Source organism: Hoplias malabaricus, chromosome 3 (assembly GCF_029633855.1).
Source record: "Hoplias malabaricus isolate fHopMal1 chromosome 3, fHopMal1.hap1, whole genome shotgun sequence".
NCBI lineage: Eukaryota > Metazoa > Chordata > Actinopteri > Characiformes > Erythrinidae > Hoplias > Hoplias malabaricus.
Window position 1 is genome coordinate 69,250,331 of NC_089802.1, and position 21,619 is coordinate 69,271,949.

A 21,619-nucleotide genomic window follows, 5' to 3' on the forward strand; every position below is an offset into this window, starting at 1 on the left:
TGAGAGCACCATAAATATCTATAATGATTTAGCAGGCTTCAGTTTGGTGCATGTCTGAAATATGAGCTACAACAAAACATCACACATCAATTCTTGATAAGGACTCAGATGTTTGTTGACAAATTAAAGTACGCATTTCTCTAATTAATTTTCTTTTTTCATTAATCATGATTTCATAACTGAAACTGCATTAAAGAAATTGAACTATTTGATGGTTTACAAAAGAACATTTTCATAGCTTTCATTTGAAAAATAAAATGCAAATCAGATAGGTAACGCCTCCACTGAGCTAATGAATCATGTCATTGTCAGAACAGTGATACAGCATCAGTTTTTGAAGGGTGTGATGCTGAGTCCCTAAATTACAAGACACCCCAAATAGAACTACAAATTTGTTCAAAGAAGAGTGCAATATTCAAAATAATGATTACTTATTGTTAGATCATGTCATTATTAGATCTAGTTATTTCAGTTTTTATCACTTGGACTTTTGCCAAGTGATATGCCCTTGACTTCTATATGAGTTTTTAAATGAGAACTGTGTTAAAAAATTCTAGTTAACCCCTCAGATGTCATATCAACTCTGGGCCTGATCATAAGGAATCTTATTTTGAAGAATATGAATTAAATCAACATTTCAATTCGTTTAGCACTCTGATGAACTACATCAGCAGAAGTTTCACTGACTCTTTCACTATTGATTGAACCAAACCACAAATTGGGGCTTTCAATGTCACTGTCTTCCACTTTAGTCCCCCTACATCCATGTGTCTCTTTGTCGTTCAACCTTTTGCCATCCTGCCCTCTCTAAGTCCCATATTGTGCCAAAGATGTTGAAATTATTCCATGCTGACTGTCCCCGTTGCCCCTTGTGCCAAAAGCAGGCCTCTTCATCGTTTTTGAGTGTTCTATTTTACTGTTTACATTGACTTCTGTGATTCACACCTCAGTGAGCTCACATAAGAGGGCTTCGTACATCATTGTTAGAGGGACTAAAGCTAGAAGTGCACCGCAGAAAGCGAAGCTCTCTTACCAATACATTTAAGCAGAATCCAGTACAGAGGACTGCCATGGAAAAAAAAATGGTGGGGGGGCAAAGAGAACGTTTTTTCCGAGCATTGTTCAGCCGAGCGCGAAGCGTGCTTAATTCGATAGCCGCTACCGAGGAGGAGGCCAGAAGCTCTTTAGCGGAAAGCTTGACCCACTTTCCCCATCAGATGTCATGAGAAATACTGCTGCTCCTCCTGCGCTAGCACCGCACGGCACTTCCAGCACAATTAGCACAAGCGCTAACGGCTAACACACATTAAACCACAATGAACCTGGGTTCAGGCCTGATCAAACATCTGCGTCTTATACTCTTAGCAGTGTGTTTAGCTCTAAGTTGAGACAAATTCCACTAAAATGACCAGGAAAACGAGAACATTTTTCATCATTATGGACATTGGTTCATTATCACAAGAATATTCTATAGCTTTCTTTTAAAAAAGAAAAAAAAAAGTAAAAACCAACAAAAAATGATTTAGGCTAATACGACCTTATTATATACAATTAAAGTCATAATTTGATTAAGACCTCCCAAATATAAGAAATAAACAATTTGTGTTAAACAATGTTTTATTAGTATGTAAAGAACAAAATAAAGAGAGATGGATGTTAGGTTAAAAATCACATGCATCCAAAGGTGCCATAAGTGGCCATTTTGTTTCCTCTCTGGCCTGATCTTATAGCAGTTCAAAACAGGAAGTCTTAATCAAGTGTGACAAGAGGATCAAACTAAGCCCATTTTCTAAACTAAAAAAGTCAATGAAGTCATTAAGTACATTCAGCTGACAATTACACAGAATCTTCAACTAAATATCGAAATATCAGAATTCTCAGGATTTGGTCTATTCAGTTTATCAAAGAAAGATCTAAAGCACCTCCAAAGTTTAGTCATAGAAGTGGCATTTTGTGTGTTTTAACAAATAAAGTAATCCCAATCGTTATAAAATGTTGAGCCAGTATATTACCTTACATCACATCTCATTCCTAATAGCTGCTGGACAATGAATAACTCATACAGAAAGTCATTTTGACTGGAAAATATACTCTGCACAGTACTGTGTGTAAAATGTGATGCAAATGTATTGTATATACTTGTATATATACAAATACTTATAAGAATTTGTGTTTGTGGACTGAATAATGGAAAGTGATTGATGGCTTCTTTGAAATTCATTCCTTTGCTCTCTTCTATCCTTTACTGACCCAATAAAATACTCATCTGTTGTCTCCTTTTTTTTCATAAAGAGATGCCATCTGCTCTGGACAATTCTACCAGATTGGCTTTTATGAGAATGTATGATATTAATCTCTCTTTGCAATTAATGGGGATATTCCTTTGAGTCTATCACAAATTTTTTACTAAAAAGAAAAAAATTGTCTGTTTTAATGATTTCAGCACCGAAGGCATTTTTGTAGTGCTTCTTCCTAATGTTCCTTGCTTGTTTGTTTTTATATAATTGCATTTTTCTTTTTTTATCTACTTATGCTTGTAAGTTTGGCATTGATCATTGGATGGATTTCTGTGTGCTAGATTATTTTTGCTCTCTGGCAGCACCACTCTGCAACCTCTGGATGCCAGTAATCTGGATTAAAGCCTTTATGTAATCTGGCATCCTGTGGGAGATTGTAGGACATCTGGCTGTAGACCTCTATTCCTCCCTAATCGTCCCAGCTTCTTTAGTCCTGTCTCACTAGCTAGGTGATTTTACAAATAAAAGCATTCCAGTGTTAGGGACTTTTTAATATTTGGAGAGTCTCAAGAAATGTAAAACATCATCTGTGTCCTCTATGTCTTTATATGTCTCCATTCATAAATATTGTAAAAAATATATATATTCCCATGTATTATGTAGGTATTATGCATGTTTTATACAGTGGGAAAATCAATTACCAAATGCATGAATTGTATGTATAGCTTCTCATATGTCAGCATTAAAATTCAAAGCAGAAAAAAGTACCATTGGCCAGTAGGCAAAGGGACAACCAATTACTGGTGTTCTGAATAGAGACACTCTCACATAGATGAGTTTGAGCTCCCTCCTGTGGTTCCAATTATCTACACCTCCATTTTCCTTTTTTTTTTTGTCTTAATTCTTTTTTTAAACAATAGAAATCATACTCATTGTCAGAATTAAGAAAAGCTGTTTTTTTGCAAGTTTTTATTAATAGCAAGGAAATTCTGTCAGAAATGGAGGCTCAAATCAATCAATATTTTCATAGTTCGTCATATTTTAAAATAATAATAATCTAAACTGAAACTTCAATTTGAAAGATTTTATTATTGTTTTTTTTAAACAAAAAGTAAAAGTAGACAGAGTTTTATTTTAATTGTTTTGTCATTAAAAAACTGCATGTAGCATGTGTATACTTTGCTTTTTGTGTTTACTAATGCTGTATTTCTCCATAGGTGTTGGACTGGTAGCCCCTCTACTCCTAAACTCTCCCAAAGATCCTTGTTAATTCTCACACCAAATCCCATATCTTCACCCCTGCCATGGAGCCTACCAAAGTCCAGTCTGAGGGAGGACTCAATGTTACTCTCACCATCAGACTTCTCATGCATGGCAAGGTAAGAAACTCATTCTTTCATATATTTATTTTTGTAAATGCTTCGTCTTGTTCAGAATATGTGATGCATTTATGTCACTTTTTCGCTAATCAACACACACACACACACACACACAAAGACACAGAGATCATAAATTCAAAATTCATTTTGTAAATGTAATACAAAATTGTATTTTACAGGTACATATATAAATATCCAAATCATGATTTTTGTTTGCTTTTTTAGGAGGTTGGAAGCATAATTGGAAAGGTAAGAAAACTATATGCTAACAACTATGTATGCCTTAGTTTATATACTGTTGCGTTATGGTGCTTTTCCACTATAAGGCTTGGCTTGGCTTGGCTTGGCTCTTTTTCTTTTCCATTAGGAAAATCTGGTACCTACACCCTGGATATGGGTACTTTATAGTCCCCGCTCACACCTGGTTCAAATCAATCCCAGTAAGTACTAAATAAGATGTGTAAACCTCACAGGGCAAAATTCAGACCTCCAGCACAAACTAGCTGCTACAACAACAATCACATTTTTTTTATCCAGCTCACAACAGCAGCTTGTAAAATTGCACAGTGTTGTTTTTGATCATTTTCAAATGCTTCTTGGATCTGTTGTCAACGAAAAACTTAGTGAGAGCCAGACATGTAACAAAGAAAACTCTGCTGATCTGTGAGAAGTGGGGCTCAGACCCATGTTCAACCTTGTTGTGGTTTTCAAAGCCCCCGGTTCACATTAGAGATTGGGTTTTGCTACACTTTGTGGGGGAGCTGTTGTAGTTGAAAAGCAATCAGGTGAATAACACATCGAGCCACGCCGAGCTGAGCCAAGCCGATACCATGAAATACCATGGAAAAAAAAAAAATTTAAACAAGCACAATTGGACATTTGTGTCCACAACTGTCACACCCTAAAGTAGCTGAATTCACCTACTACATGGATGTTTGCTATTTTTAATGCCTTTTTCTTCCACAAAAATAATTTACTTCTTTTCAGAAAGGGGAAACAGTCAAGAAAATGCGTGAGGAGGTCAGTATTGTTAGTAGTTTTGTTATCTTGTGTTCTCTTGTACACACTGCTTAAAGTATCTTTATCCTATTCTTAACAAAGGAGTCACTGTATTATCTGTCCTTCATCCACAGAGCAGTGCTCGTATAAACATTTCTGAAGGAAACTGCCCAGAGAGGATAGTGACCATTACAGGGCCAACTGATGCTATATTCAAGGCTTTTGCCATGATAGCATATAAGTTTGAAGAGGTAATGAAGTTATTCTGCAGAATTATGTTAATAAACTAATAATATACATAAGCTGTATTGTGGATTGATAAGTTTTGTAGCATGATAAAAGCATTTGCCAAACAAGTAGTAGAATAAGAGCACAATGCTAAGAAGTAAGTTGTGCACATTGAATTTTAATTGATTTGTATAGATAGTGGATAACACTACTACTCTTTACACTGCAGACTGGGGTTTGGTCCATAGCTCCAGTCAGAACACCACAAAATACCAATAAAATTTCTTGGTCAAAACCAAGCACTTTACCACTGCCTTTTCTTGCTTTTTGTAACATGAATAAAACAGAGTGTTAGCTAAATGTAATAAATGTAATTTTGCAAGACTACAGTTAACTGAATTTCTTGCTGCTCTCAGGACATCATTAACTCCATGAGCAACAGCCAGGCTACCAGTAAGCCTCCAGTGACTCTGCGTCTGGTGGTACCAGCCAGCCAGTGTGGCTCTCTGATTGGGAAGGGTGGCTCCAAAATCAAGGAGATGAGGGAGGTAAGAAATCGAAACTAATCAATGCAATGCCAACAAATGACATGGCTACTCATCATTTATTAGTAGTTATTATGCTTAGTCCTGGTCCTGGAGCATGGTTGAATAACTTGGAGAATATATGGCACTTTTTCTGAACAGTTTTTTAATCGTACTTAAACAGTCATAAGACAGTGTTGTTGATAATATTGGCTGTAATCAAAACTATTGCTTTTGTGATCTGAAAATTGATATACAATTGATATTAAGGCCTATTCCAGTGTATCTCTTTCATTTTTGTGTTTTTGTTCTACTCCTGACACACCTGAATCAACTCATCAGCAAATCAACAACCTCTTATACAGTGAAACAGTGAATTATGGATGATAATATTACATTAAAAAAAAGAGCAATGCCAAAGTATTACCTATTTTGGTTCCAGAATCATTCAGTAAATGCTTCTCAAAACAACATGCTGTACATTTTCTATACCAATTAAGGGCATTTCTTGAACCTGGGCTATTACAGTTTTAAAAATGTATTTCTTCATTTAAGTTTAAAAGTGCATTAATAGTGTACATTTATTTTAATTTGTATTTAGTTTCAGGTTTCATTTTTTTTAGTATTATGCACAATGCTTTATCATAAACAAAACGTCTCAATCTCTGTTGTAATATCTTTATGAGTTTTACAGTACTATATGAGACTGCGCTTAGCTAGGTTGTTGAGAGAAAATGTCCCTTATTCACTAAAGCGGTGTTAAATTGAGTGCAGATTTGACACCAGCAGAATGACATAACATAACAACTAACATACTATACTAAATCATTTGATTCCTTCAATTTTAATAGACATGGAAACAAATCGAGATTGAAGTACAGTTGATAAATAAGCTTGTGTGTGCAAACCTGTCCTTATTTACATATCCTTTACATGAAGCACACTCTAAATCATACATATGTTTCGATGCTGAGACTCAAGAGCCAATAGCTTTGATCATAGGCAGAGATTGATGTTGCGAATTGTATGCACTGCTCCCTTTGCTGACCAATCTTTGTTTATATCAGGGCAAACATAAAAAATAACTACATCCTCTTTTGTACTGAACTGCAATGAGCAGTGATTATTATTAGTTTTATTGTTATTTTTAATTGAAATGTATTCGTACTAGATGTGAGTTTCTGTTCAAAGAGCTATGACAAAAATGAATATCAAAATTGTTGGTGAACATCATGTGCACTCCTTTTCCACTCAGATTTGACTCTACATTTCTTTTAAGAATTTGTGCCACTGTAACAGTGTTTGATTCAAATCTACATTGTTCTTCATTCACTGAAAACTTGCTTTGTTATTTAAAATCTGAGACCCCAAATATAGCTACGTTATTTAAAATCTGAGACATCAAATGTAGCTACATATGGCCAAAGCTTAATGCACATTTGCTCAACCAACATTTGTTCTAAAAAAAGTTTTTATAGGTTATTTGTTGCTGCAGTAATAATCCCTGCTCTTTGGGAAGACACTAAATGATCAGGTCAGGTTACAGATGTCGGATAATTAGTTTAGAAATTTAAAAGCCACTCTAACATATCCCAAAAGTATTGGAGGGCGTTTCATCACTCCACTCCACTACATCCAGGGTTGGAAGGCTTATGCTACTTTAGCCCATGCTTTGGGCGATGGGCATGGTGACCTTAGGTTCATACATCTGCTAAAGAGTATCCCATTTCATTTTATGAAAGAACTGAATCTATGTCCACAATGAGTGAACCTTAAAGTATAACTGAATTTCCCAATTACAAATTCTGTAGATGCTGTTTGTAACAATTCCCCCTGTGTATTCACCTGATTGGAGCATACCTCATTTTTAGTCTACAGGAGCTCAGGTGCAGGTAGCAGGTGACATGCTGCCAAACTCCACTGAGCGGGCGGTTACCATTTCGGGCACCCCAGACGCCATCATCCAGTGTGTGAAACAGATCTGTGTGGTGATGCTGGAGGTAAAGGAGAGGCGAGGGGAGCACTCATGAGTATCACATGATGACTTTCAAAGTTATGCAATGCTCATAGCACTTCACTGAAGGTTATTTGTTTTGCAATGACTCAGAACGTAAAAGAGTACACTTGTGCCTTTCAGGCTCTTCTTATGTCATTGTGTATAAAGCAGAACATATACAACTGGGGATCTGCTCTACTTTGTCCTCCAAGTCACTGAGTGTTCTCATTCTGATCAGTCCATATGAAGTTCTGAATTATTTTTGTTTTTACCCATTTTCTTTCCTTACTCCCTTGATCATCCCCCTATTTTGACCTACCAGTCACCACCCAAAGGTGCTACAATCCCATACCGGCCCAAACCTGCTTCTGCTCCAGTGATTTTCTCTGGGACCCAGGTGAGAGCAGATCCACTGGCAGCCCCTTCCACAGCCAACCTCAGCCTGCTGCTACAGCATCAGCCTCTGCCTGTGAGCATCATTCACACCCAAATTTTCAGTAATATGTATACACACACTCATAGACACACACATAGAGTACTGTGCAAAAGTCTGAATTTTCTATTCAAAACAACCCTTAGATAACTCATTTTTTTCTGGCTAGATAAAAAACTTCCATCTTTTTTTGAGAAATTTGAATTCAGTTTTATAAAGAAATTTTATGCAGGGATGCATCTCCATGTTTCCAAAGTTTAGCCTTAATATGTATATGTGCTCTATCTTTTTTGTGTATTTTCTTTTCTGTGACAGTTGGACATTCTGTCAGTTGTAGTTTACTCTCACAGATTCACATTCATGGCATTCTCACATTAATTACTGTTTATCTAAAAGTCTATCTAAAAAGTAAGTTTTTATGGTAAACCGAGTTTTGCAGTTGATGGAGTCTACACTTCTGTTTTTGAATTTTGACTTATCTCTTATAAGTATGTGAATGATTTTGACTATAAACCTGTCCTGAAATAGAAGACTTTGTACTGCTGGCTTGGCTCTTTTGGCTAAAAAAATAAAAGAACAATCTGACTTTTCCACAGTGTAATATGGGCCAAGAAAATGTGTGACTGCATTTCTTTTTACAAATGGTAATAGACTGGAGAATCTGTAATTGAAACGTCAGTCCACATATAAAGGGGTTGATGTATTGGTGTCGTTTGATGTATTAACGTCCAAATGAAGTCTGACACCTGAGAAAACATTTTTCTTATTCTTCATTTTTTTATATACCTCTAATGAATCTCACTCACTCTCTGTCTCTCTCTTATAGACTTACACCATTCAGGGACAGTATGCCATCCCTCATCCTGACGTGAGTCGAAAGATACTTTTATCGTTCTCTCCATGTCTGTTCGATCTTCTAGAACTAACTTTGCTTCTTTTTATTAGATCCCTATCATATTAATATTTATGTTAACCGCGTATACCTTATTAATGTAGTCTAACATGAGGCCGAGCCTTATTAAAAGTCAACTGTTTATTTTATATCCCCCTTTATGGCAGTATATTAGCTTACATGTTTAGAAGAGTTTGTGGAGGTTCTAAATAGGACTCCTGTGTTGTGACGATAACCTCTTAGCTGTACTGTCCCTCCTCCCTTCCCCAGCAGTTGACCAAGCTCCATCAGCTGGCTATGCAGCAAACCCCCTTTACCTCCCTTGGGCAGACCACCCCCGCTTTCCCTGGTACGTACCCATCCACCCCACCCGCTGCACATCCTTCACTCTGTACCCATACAGCTTCTCTGACTGTTGTTTTTTTTTACTCTTTTCCCCTCGAGACTAATAGGTCAGCTTAACAAATCCTTCACTTAAATTATTTGAAGCCTAATATTTTAGCTAGGTATTCCTAAACTTCCAAATAAAAAGGAAAGTGTACTAAAAGACGGCATGTTACGTGCTTCTGGAACTGAAGTACACCCTCCAGAACTGCATATCAATTTCCTCCCACAAAAAAATTAAATAGAAAAGACTTGTCATGCTATAAGTGAGTCATGATGATGGATAAGGCTCACAGGAGCTGACAGTTCTTAAAAAGACATAACAGTGTCATCTCTCTCTCTCTCTCTCTGCATTCTATGTCCTTTCACTGTTTTTCAGGTGTGGATGCCAGTTCACAGGCCAGTACTCATGAGCTCACCATTCCAAATGATGTATGTACTGCCTTTGTAAAGCTTTAAATGAACTCCATGTATATGAAACATTCATGGTATATTACAGGCACATTAACTCTTCATTACAAGTTTTTGTAATATGCAGGAATTTCATGGAACTATATCTAATCTGTTATGGTTTTGATATGAACAAAAATAGTATGAGTAATGAGTAAAATGAGTAAAAATAACTTTAATATAGATATCTCAGGAATAATATATATCTATTTATATACCGTGGAGTACACGCTAAGGTTCCTGTGATTGTCAAAGATTCACTCTAATATTTAGCAAGACAAAAATAAGAAAAACAGGGTACAAAGTATAATTGTTATGATTATAGTGAGTTATAATGCATTAGATTCTGAGTCATCTGCTAAACATGTACTATCTTTTTCCAGCTAATAGGCTGCATAATTGGACGCCAGGGTACAAAAATCAATGAGATTCGTCAGATGTCCGGGGCTCAAATCAAAATCGCTAACGCCATGGAGGGGTCGTCAGACCGTCAGATTACCATCACGGGCACACCTGCCAACATCAGCCTGGCACAGTATCTCATTAATGCCAGGTAAGCAATACAGCCAACTCTGCCATATAGTTATTTAGTATTTGCCTAGTAGGTTTGCCAGTTCATTTGCCGTCCATTGCTAAACTTAAACTAAGAAAAAGCACAGCCACACAGCTATCCAGATCGTGAGATAACGTTACTGTTTGGCGATTAATCTAGGCTAGTTTAACTAAAATGTATAACTAGGCTTCATCATTTTAATGCCATATTAACAAATCAAACATTCTTAAAAGTCTTTCACAAAGAAAGATATTAGATCATATTGTAGGAGGCTAATGATAAAAGTGTATAATTTCTAGCTAAATAAATTAGCTAGTGCTATCATTTCTTCACAAAATGGCTTCACAATACCCTACATACCTTTTCAACAGATTAGCTTATGTTATCATTTCGACTAATAGAGTTTTAAAAGCCTTATAAATACTTGCAGTTTATTTTTACTAGTTTTTTAATGTTACGTTCACCTGCAAAGCTTTAAGAATCTACAGTTAACCAAGCAGCTATTGCAAATTTCTTCAGTGCTGTGTAGTAAGAGACATGAAATACAAAATGGTGGGGAGGGATGGGGGGCGGGTGGTATGTCCATCGCACAGTTCGCCACCTAGTGTCTGAATACAGCAACATTTATAACTGAACGGTTAATTTAATCCACAGACCAGAAGTTCCAAATTTGCCACAAGCACATCTTGGTCTGCAACCATTTTCAAACGATCCCACAATGCACCACAAAAGTAGTGAACAACCCAGGTTCACTAGCAAATAGCAGATTAGCCTTAACCCACTGCATTGTTTGGTAAAAAATAAGCACAAATTAGTGTCGGAAAACATTCACTACCCTTCTGAATTCAGTTCCCTAAAATAGTGGACTACATAGTGAATATTATAGAGATTTCACTGACTAGAAGGGCTATCGGGATACATTTGGACATAGAGTATACCATCAGACCAGCAATTAAATAATCATGTTATGCAAGGCATTGTGTTTATGTTTATTCAGCTCTATATCTTAATGCCATGGGCAGGTTCAGAGATGTGGCAGCAATGTGGACCGACCCTTCTACAATGACGACCTCTTGAAGCCCCTTGTTCTTCTGATACCAAAATCCAATGAAATCATCCTGTTTTCTCTCTCTCTCTCTCTCTCTCTCTCTCTCTCTCTCTCTCTCTCTCTCACTCTCTCTTCACTGTCTTTGGACTTTTTAAGATTTCATACAAACCTTGACAGTAACTTAGAAGACATCTGCTTCTGGGGAAGTTTGAATGGAATTGAAAGAAAATCTTCAGGCTGTATATGATTTCTTTCATTACAAAAAAAAAAAAAAAAAAAAAAAGAAATTAAAATTAAAAAAGAAATGGACTTGGCATAACGACATTGACTGTGCTAGCATTAAGACTCCAGCTACAATTTATGTTCAACCTATCTATGGCTATAAAGCTGATTGTTTAGTTCTTAATCTAACGTCATTTACTGAGCAATTGTTAAGTATTTAGGTAATTTGTAATGAATGGTAATGGAATTGTGTCTGTGTTAAAGCATATGTTATATTTTCTTGTCCATTTTGCTATAGTTCTGTATAGGATTTTAGCACAGAAACTTAGCATGCTGAATGTCTAGGATCAGTTGTGCTCTTATTTCACTTCTTCTGCTTTTGTTGTGAATATACATAAAATGCATAAAATTTATTCAAGCAATCATACATGTGATGCAAGCAATAAATCTTAAGTATGTATCTGTTGAAATAAATACCATACATTGTGTTGTAGAATATGGAAAGCGTATGCAAAACAGAAAGAGAAAATCCATGGGATGTAAAAGCACGTAGTTCCCTATATTACACTTTTTTCATGAGGTAATTTGTCTTAAGGTGAATCATGATTGTTTAGCACAGTATACTTGACTATTGCTATAGTCTACATATTGCATTATAATGTATAAACTTGTCTGGTCAGAGAAGGTCCTATTTGGTAAGACCATCTGCAGCATTCTACATTGAGCATAAGTTAACCAGAAGATTCCTTCAGCCTTGCTCAACAAGTTGATTGTTTGATTTGTGTTGAATCTATTAATTTATTGTTGTCTACTAGTTTAACAGGTTATGATAGCATAATCGCAATGTAATGAAACTTCATGTTAAATGCTATATTTGTGCATTGTATGCAATAATGTGACTATTTTCTTGCTCTTTTTTTGACAGCATGAGAAGCATACATCAGTAGAGACATAGATTCGGTTGATGGTTTTTTGTCTTGTAATTTATTAATAGAGGTTTGCTGTTAATTTCTGACTATACAGTTCTGATTAATATGGGGAGGTTACTGGTATTTGCATTTGAATGTAACGATGTGAACTTTTTAACAAGTCATTTGCAATGTAGCGGTTTTTTGCTATCCCCGGATTAAAGCTGCCCTAATAAAGGAAGCAACCATTATTACAACATCTTGGGCATTTCATTTTTATTACTATTATTTTTTAGTTTTTTTTCTTTATTTCCAAATAGGGTAGTAATTAATGTATGAATTTCAAAGTGTAATTATTCTGAAATATTACCATTTATCTTTTTGGAATGTTTATTGTTTATATCAAAGTGGGCTTTGATGAGTTTAACTGTAATTTATGATCATTCCATGTATGAATTCTGTGTTGTCATTATGTGAATGAAATGAAAATGGCAATTGCTTATATTATTGCAGTCTTTTTTCGTTCTTTCTTCTTAAGTTTTAATCTTTTAATAGGAATACATTAGAATTATGAGAAATGTAACAGACATACCACCAGTCAATAGTAGATATGAACTATAATGCCTTCTGGTTGATACATATTTAGTATGATAAACATGCTACTTATAGTCACTGGCCACCTAAAAACAGGTAATTCCCAAAATAGCAACTTTACAGAAGAAGGAAAAATCTTTTAATTTCAATGGAAGTCAGTGTAGAAAGATTTTATTTCAAGTAGTTTTGGAGCATATTTATTGGTCTATAGCCACACAATATGAACAGCTGAGGTGTTCAAATATAGTAAACAAAAAATCAACAAAAATGGAGATACATGTTTTTGGACAGTGACGATATACAGTATATATCCAACAGTTTGAGAATAATCTAAAATTTTGTTCCCATGCGATATCAGTCAGCTCCTCTAGGAAGATCTGACACTAAATGCTGTCACATTTTGTTAAGTTTTAATGGAGCTGTTAGAGCATCTGTTAATACTATTTTAATTTGGATTAAAGAAACCCCTCCAACACTTCACAAAAGTACTTAATTAGAGTACAGTTAGCCTAGAGACTAATCACTTAATTTCAGAGCACAGTGCTAAGGTGATTCCCACACCTTGGCAGTGAGTGAAATTAAAATAATATATTTATCATAATGGAAAATACAGGGGTTGGACAATGAAACTGAAACGCCTGGTTTTAGACCACAATAATTTATTAGTGTGGTCTAGTGCCTCCTTTTTCGGCCAATACAGCACCAATTCGTCTTGGGAATGACATATACAAGTCCTGCACAGTGGCCAGAGGGATTTTAAGCCATTCTTCTTGCAGGATAGTGGCCAGGTCTCTACATGATGCTGGTGGAGGAAAACGTTTCCTGACTCTCTCCTCCAAAACACCCCAAAGTGTCTCAATAATATTTAGATCTGGTGACTGTGCAGGCCATGGGAGATGTTCAACTTCACTTTCATGTTCATCAAACCAATCTTTCACCAGTCTTGCTGTGTGTATTCGTGCATTGTCGTCCTGATACACGGCACCGCCTTCAGGACACAATGTTTGAACCATTGGATGCACATGGTGTTACTGGTGCAATGTGCAGTTAATGAAGATTGGCCACCAGGCTGCTCCAATTTAGCCATGAAACCTCCCACACTAAAATGACACGTGTTTCAGTTTCATTGTCTAACCCCTGTATATAACAGTAACAGATCATCATATGTCATAGTGATATGTGATGCTTTGCAGCAGGTCACCTCATTTTGATATAATTTTATTTCAAATGATCCTTCTTTGTTTTAGAGCTAGAGCTATGAGACTAATGTGGCTAACACACACACACACAAATCTCCCAATAAGCCTGTAAAGACATGGACACAAACATCCTTCAAACCACAAATGCTTCACTGTTTGGTTGCAAAATGTGGACTCCAAACATCATTCATTGTCTTTCTTGGCAAACTCTGGACGTGTGGTTTATCATGGTGTGAAACAAAGTATATTTTCCTTTAAACACACAGCCTCGTAAGTTCAACCAGCTCAGGATAAAATATATGTAAGTTTATCTCTCTAACAATACAAATAATGCTGGGTATTACCACAGTTTTTGGTTTTGAGGTTAATAATTTTACCCTCCATGTAACCGTTACCATTTAACAAATGATGCAGACATTTAAAAAAGTATATTAGCGTTTAGCTTTAGCAGCACCAGATCTTGGTAAGTAGGAAACAATTTGTTCGCCACAAGAGGGCGGTTGTGCTACAGCCATGATCTGGCCATGACACCATCCTAAAAGACCTTATGTTTATGTGCAGTTGCTCCACCGCTTCAGATTCCACTTCATGTTTGTTGTGGCAGTTATAAAGACTGTTCATGCAGAACTGAATCTCTATTGATGTAACATAAAGGCAGCAGAATAACCCCAGATTATAAGAGGTGTCTACAAACTTTTTGATGTGTATCTTCATTTACCCAGAATAATAAAGGAAGTTATGTAATTTCCTTTCAAAATGTGGCCATTTCAACAACAAAATCAAAATAAATCAGTGGTTTATATTCAGGTGCCCATTTTATAATTGTTAAAATCTGTAAATGCAGCGTTCGTCTCTCGGTCAGTGATTCAGTAAGGTACTCATTCCAAGGCTCTTATAGGTTTCCCTGCAGTGTGGTCTGCCAATAGTTAAAAATGATATGCAAGTCTGTATCAAAAATGATTTATTTACCTAAATAAATACTAAAAGATAGAGAAAGATGTGGAAAAAAATGCTCAAACCTGCAACAGCTATATTACAGACCTAGGTCTGACAGGATCTTCTAATGTGAATGAAGCCACATGTAAATTCTGAACTATTAAAAAACAGAATGGATTGTATTGATTTTACATGTAATCAGTCAGTGAAGGGAAGGATGACACAGTGGACAGACCTGACACAGTGGACAGACCTGTCTCTTAAACTTTTCAGAATAGGCTAACTATGAATGGCAGTATGACCTTATTCCCGCAGCTTTCCTTCAGACACAGCAGAAGAGCATGTTATGAATGCAGAGATAGACGATGATTAAAGAAAAATGTCCTAGCTTCTCACAGCTGGCATCAAAACTAATCTTGTGGTTATAATCCTAGGTAGTTTCAATAATGGAGATGTTTCTGTATGTGTGTGTGTGGCTAATTGGGCAGAGATAAATTGACTTCTGAGTTTTTGAACCGAGCACACTGGGGCGTAGCATTAGTGAGTGACAGCTTGTCTGGAAAGGCATGTTGGTGGTCATGCTGTGTTGCTAAATTACCAATCACCTCTCACCCTTTGCTCAGTCCATTACTGGAGCCTTATGACAAAAGAACAGAACACTTCAGTCTTGGATGTGTATCAATTGATTTTCTCCTCATCACTGTCTTTGGTCTTCTCACATTTTTTCTCCATTAATTTCCTCTGCTCTTGTTGTTAACAGTGGGGCAATGGCTTTTTAGTAACAGTTGGCTAATGTGGCCTAACAGCAAGAGACTAGGGGTGAAAGCATAACATTACATCATGACACAATTTATCATGATAAAGAAAAGTTACTAAGTGCATCATGTAGATTTACGATATCACCTCTATTCTATTTGATATTTCAAGTCTGTCTGTCTAATGATGTTGCATCAGCAATAGTTTGAAAGGAAGTATATAATGTGATAAGGGGTAGACTGAATTAAGAGAGGAAAGCATAATAAGACCTTTAAAATAAAAGGTAAAAATAATGGTAATGTACAGGGAGGGGTATCCATGGTAATAGCTGTGAATAATTTAGCTGGGGGGAATAAAATGCTTGTTTAAAAAAATGACATTTCAAGAGTCACCAATAAATGATGTAAATTATATAACTTATAATATATAATATGTATATATATTATATTTAAGTTGGGCAGCACGATGGTGCAACCAGTAGTGCCACAGTCACACAGCTACAGGGGCCTGGAGGTTGTGGGTTCAAGTCCCGCTCCAGGTGACTGTCTGTGAGGAGTTTGGTGTGTTCTCCCTGTGTCTGTGTGGGTTTTCTCCGGGTGCTCCGGTTTCCTCTCACAGTTAAAAAAAAAAAACACACATTGGTAGGTGGATTGGTGACTCAAAATTGTCCGTAGGTGTGAGGATGTGAGTGAATGTGTGAGTGTGTCACCCTGCAAAGGACTGCTCCCCCTCCAGGGTGTGTTCCTGCCTTGCGCCCAATGATTCCGGGCAGGGTCCGGACCCACCGCGACCCTGAACTGGAAGGCGATTACAGACAATGGAGGAATAAATGAATATATTTAAGTTACATTTCTGCTATCATCACTAATATTATATAAGTCAAGGCAATGGAATACTTATATTTCTCAAAAAACACAATCTGTATTGTGTCTAATGCAGTGAGCTTTGCAGTAAATATTTCAACTTGAACTTCTGGTACTTAGGTATTCTAGACCTACAGTCATTAAATATAACCACTTGGGTGTTTTTTAATTGTCTTGGTTTACTCCTAGTATGCAATACGTCATTTGTAAGATTCGTCTAGAGTTGGCTTGAGGCTCGTTACTTCCATTTCAAAGATGCACACAAAAAACACGAGTGCTAAATCTAATTAATGTCTGCCTTGTAGGGAATTTTCAGCTTGCAATTGGAATGATAATTAATATGCCCTGATTGCCATTTCCATTGAATCTCTAATTTAACTGTGTTATCAAATTTAATCATTCATCATTAATCACACTCTAAGGTCCAGACCTGACATTCCCAATTCTAGACTTATTAGTAGGTCATGTGAAAACATGGAACTAATCATACATTTTTTGGTTATAAATGAGTTTGAAACATAAGGATATCAACTCATGCGCCCTATTGTGTGTCAGATCAGATAACAAACTGATTGTGTTTATCCACATACACCAGAACCACTACAAGCGGTGTCTGAACCCATTAAACCAAAAACATGACAGCACAAACAAAGGGAACAAAGGGGAAAACAAAGAAATCCACCCCTCATCTCCAAATACCTACTTTGAAATTTGAGATATTCTCAGCTCTAAACTCATTGTTTATTGCAGAAACCAATCAGTTGCCTCACACAATTGTGAATATTAGGGTTTGTGGGTTTGAGCCCCAGTTCAGGCCACTGTCTATGAAGAGTTTGGTGAGTTCTTCTTGTGACTGCATAGGTTTCCCACAATCCGAAATAAAAACACATAGATGGGGATGTGTTCATAAGAACAGATAAAGGTCTGTTCTTGCACCGAACTGTGCTTGTATCAAGTAACATTTAGAAGGCACACAGTATAGTGGAGCACATCTGAATGAGTTGAAACTCATTGAAACAGGTACACTGTGTGTTTTGTTGCTCTGATTTCATACCCTTATGGTAATAAATGATTAACCACAACCATTCAACCACATGTCTACATGTGCAAACATCATAAAAAATTGAAAGTTATATACTGTATTCAAACCTAGAAGATACTATAATAAGCAATCAGTGTCTGTATATTTGACCTAATGACAAAACTGCTGGTGTTGTCCTTTCAGTTCATTTTGGTCTGACTCACCTCATTTGCTTCATTGCAAAAAACTGATGAAGTGAACAGGATTTTGACCTCACATTTGTTGCCCACATCTCTGGGCATTATCTGCAAAGAATAATGACACATTTACTTGCCCAACAATTCAGTCTACAGTAGATATAAGGAGTTTTTTTTTTTTTCCAAAGACTCATGTTACTAGAGGGCAGATAACAGAAACAGAAAATAAAACAAGGAACATGTACATGATACAAGTCAAACTAAAATCATATGAACAAAGTAGTTTTTGCTTTGTAATAACACTAGCTATTAGATGTCATGCTGCTAACATGATAGTGAGAGCCAACACCTTCATTCATTCATTGTCTACTTATCCAGTTCAGGGTCGCTGATCTGGAATCATTGGGTGCAAGGCAGGAACACACCCTGGAGGGGGCCCCAGTCTTTCGCAGGGTGACATACACTCACACATGCACTCACATTCTCACACCTATGGACACTGCTTGCCAGTCCACCTACCAATGTGTTTTTGGACTGTGGGAGGAAACCGGAGCACCCGGAGGAAACACATGCGGACACTGGGAGAACACACCAAATTCCTCACAGACAGTCACCCGGAGTGGGATTGGGACCCACAACCCTTGGATCCTGGAGCTGTGTGACTGCGACACGGCATGCTGTGCCACCGTGCACAGCATGAGAAATACAACCAACATGTTATATGCTGTTTAATTAAATCAGACACAAGTACTTGGCAATAAAAGTCTAAATCCAAAAAGAGTGTAGGATTTTTAAGTCCAGCACAAATGCAATTAAAAAAAAAAGCAACAGATGGGTATCCTAAAGCCGCGAGGCTGACACTCATTTGGTGCTGCATTTGTCACTCCAAGGATGGATTTAAACTTTTAACCATGAGTGCCTGGGAATTTTGTCTCATTTTAATGAGCCAACTACTGAACTCTCCAAGGAAAAAACAGTACTAAGATCAAAAATCCCACCACAGATATCAAAATCACATAAGTTAATCACTTTAGATGTGCAGCAGTCTCTCCAGGCTTCTTACTGAGAGGACAGCTGGCCATGAAAGAATGAGCTCTGGTCACTGCTTGATCCAAGACACAAAACTGTTGGCTTTTGAAGCCAGTCTAATGCACAAGCTGCTGTTAAACATCTTACAGCAAATTGTGCTGCAATTATAAGGTCAATTACTAATCTGTTCAGCAAATGTTTTTTTGGGAGCTGAAACATCCATAGCCCACCCACTTTGGGGCACTCACCTTGTCTTATATGTTCAAGAAAAGGTACAGTTATCTGTTCTGTGACTGCTTCTGGAGCTAAAACTGTGTTTTTTACTAGTTAGTTGCTGGGCTAACACTACACTAAAAAAATCACTGCTGCACTGAATGAAATTTCCATGCTTTCAAATATCAGCTTGTCCTTTATATAGGTGAACGCAAATATAGCATGTTAGCATGCTAGGTGCCATAATACAGCATTGTTTGGGCTTTCCTGTTTTCTGAGGAAAATGGGTCAGAAGCCCCCTCCCACATCCACCCACACACACACCCACTCTGCTTTTTACATGTTTTACATGATTTTATTTCATTTTAGCCAGTCCTGTAGCACTAACATCTCCCAAGTCAACACCACCTAAATTGCAGCAGGATATATGGGTGGGTAAAGGGAGGGAGGAAAAATGAAAGAACAACACGCAGATAAAAAGATGCAGCCTGTTGTCATTTATATTTATAATAACTGACAGGAAGCATTCGAAAACCAAAGTAAATGTATTTCTAGTTGCTGCAAGCCAGGTATGCCTGTTAGTTCCCACTGTCCAATTGTCTCACTGTTCAAATTGGGGATGATTATTTTATGGGACAGCTTATTTGTGACTTTACAGAGTTTGTCCCACAGCACTGACAGCTTTTACTCCTCTGGGAAATTATTAGAGTAGATGTTGGGACATTTCTCTCAGAATCCTATGGCCACAAGAACATTAGTGAGGTCAGGTACTGTTGTTGGGTGAAGTTTTGGATCAGAAAAGACACTCCAACTCATCCCAAAGCTATACATCACATGTAGAAACAAAGCATAATAAGTCAAATGCACGCATGTGCCATTTTTCATATTTCACATTTCATCTCTTTACCAACCTCAGAATTTAGAGCAATCAGTGACATTTGGAGGAAATATACAGTCCTGTGCAGAAGTCTTAGGCACCTAAGATAATTATTTTTATTTAAACTAATGCCTTCTTAAGGGTGGCACGGTGGTGCAGCAGGTAGGGTTGCAGTCACACAGCTCCAGGGACCTGGAGCTTGTGGGTTTGATTCCCGCTCCGGTTGACTGTCTGTGAGGAGTTTGGTGTTTTCTCCTCGTGTCTGCGGGGGTTTCCTCCGGGTGCTCCAGTTTCCTCCCACAGTCTAAAAACACACGTTGGTAGGTGGATTTGTGACACAAAAGTGTCCGTAGGTGTGAGTGTGTGTGTCACCCTGTGAAGGACTGGCGCCCCCTCCAGGGTGTATTCCTGCCTTGCGCCCAATGATTCCAGGTAGGCTCTGGACCCACCATGACCCTGAACTGGATAAGCACTTACAGATAATGAATGAATGAATAATGCCTTCTTAGTAAACGTGGTGCCTGTATAAAGTTTTATATAATCACAATAAATACAAATATATATATAATATAAAACAAATAATAAATATATTTTTTTCCTATAAAGTAGTAGGTGTGAGTGAGTATAAAGAACAATGTTTTGTTCAGATTCTCCTTGATTGCATGAATTTGTTAAATCAACAGCACACATTATTAAAAGTCATTATTTAAATAATAAATAATACTCAAATAATACTCCACAAGGAGAGATTTGGAAAAAGTTAAACCCACACAGTCACACACAGAATATCACACTTATTGGAATAATTTTATTTGGTTTTATTCTAATGTTGGGCATTATTAGTTGTTTGATTGTTTGTTTGTTTTTAGCAAATTAACACTTAGTGCTCAGATAAATAGCTTTTTAAATCTCATAATCTCTGGTGCCTAAAACTTTTGCACAGTACTGTATGTAAAGCAAAATCCAAAGTCCAAGACAGCTTCATAATATTTCTCTTAGCAATATAAATAAATAAATAAATAAATAAATAAATAAATAAATAAAAAATAAAACCTGACGCTGAATGCAGAACAACAACACAACATCAGTGGTCTGTTCATTTTGACCTCACGTCCATTTTGAGCATGTTTATAAGAAATCAGTTTATGTATTGGGATTTTAATTAGTGGTTTGTTTTATGGTGCATCAAACAAATGCACATTCTCACATGTTGTCATAAATGGAAAAACACAATGGCTTCAAGTTTATTTTTTATAATGACATTCACTTAATTAATGCAGAACGATTTGCTCAGAGCAGCAATGGTAGCTGTATTTTTATTATTGTTTTAAACACTAAGAATCCCTTAATTGACTCTTTTATGCTGGAGGTCTACATGTTGAACTTTTGAACTATTGCTTCACTTGATGTATAGTTTTGCCAAAGCCTGGCTGCATAAAGGCTGGAACAATCTGCTTTAAAACTACACGAGCTTCTGTATTCTCCAATACTGTGACTGGTTGGATAGAAAGGTTTTACAGTTTTTTATTGTTCTTTTTTTGTATGTTTGTTTGTTTTTATGTATGAGACATTCAACAGTGACTTTAAGCCACCTCAAAGATGTGCTTTTTAGATTCAAGCTTAGCTTTTGGCACCTGTCTACTGACAGATAAACATGGTATTCAGAGTAATCATTTTGTGT

At 36.8% G+C, this 21,619-nt stretch overlaps 2 protein-coding genes across 2 annotated transcripts in view; one reads left to right on the forward strand and one right to left on the reverse strand.

Moving 5' to 3' along the window:
- The window catches only part of slc19a1 (solute carrier family 19 member 1), a 33,503-nt gene extending 26,204 nt beyond the window's left edge, over positions 1–7,299 (reverse strand). The window contains exon 1 of the mRNA XM_066663285.1: positions 7,228–7,299. The gene's annotated coding sequence lies outside the window, so the exon portion shown is untranslated. The remainder of the gene's footprint in view (positions 1–7,227) is intronic.
- Positions 3,503–11,207, forward strand: LOC136691036 (poly(rC)-binding protein 3). The gene is made up of 12 exons (XM_066663287.1): positions 3,503–3,616; positions 3,842–3,865; positions 4,604–4,636; positions 4,750–4,866; positions 5,260–5,391; positions 7,239–7,367; positions 7,686–7,832; positions 8,623–8,664; positions 8,962–9,037; positions 9,452–9,504; positions 9,906–10,075; positions 11,098–11,207. Exons 1-12 carry the CDS (start codon positions 3,542–3,544, stop codon positions 11,150–11,152), a joined length of 1,053 nt encoding a protein of 350 aa, XP_066519384.1. The 5' UTR covers positions 3,503–3,541; the 3' UTR covers positions 11,153–11,207.
- The last annotated feature ends 10,412 nt before the right edge of the window (positions 11,208–21,619 follow it).

Excerpts from the sequence above, each read along its gene's own strand:
- LOC136691036 (XM_066663287.1), top strand. The coding sequence starts at position 3,542 with ATGGAGCCTACCAAAGTCCAGTCTGAGGGAGGACTCAATGTTACTCTC. Across the intron at positions 8,665-8,961 it reads ATGCCATCCCTCATCCTGAC|TTGACCAAGCTCCATCAGCT; the intron begins GTGAGTCGAAAG and ends CTTCCCCAGCAG. Across the intron at positions 9,038-9,451 it reads GACCACCCCCGCTTTCCCTG|GTGTGGATGCCAGTTCACAG; the intron begins GTACGTACCCAT and ends ACTGTTTTTCAG.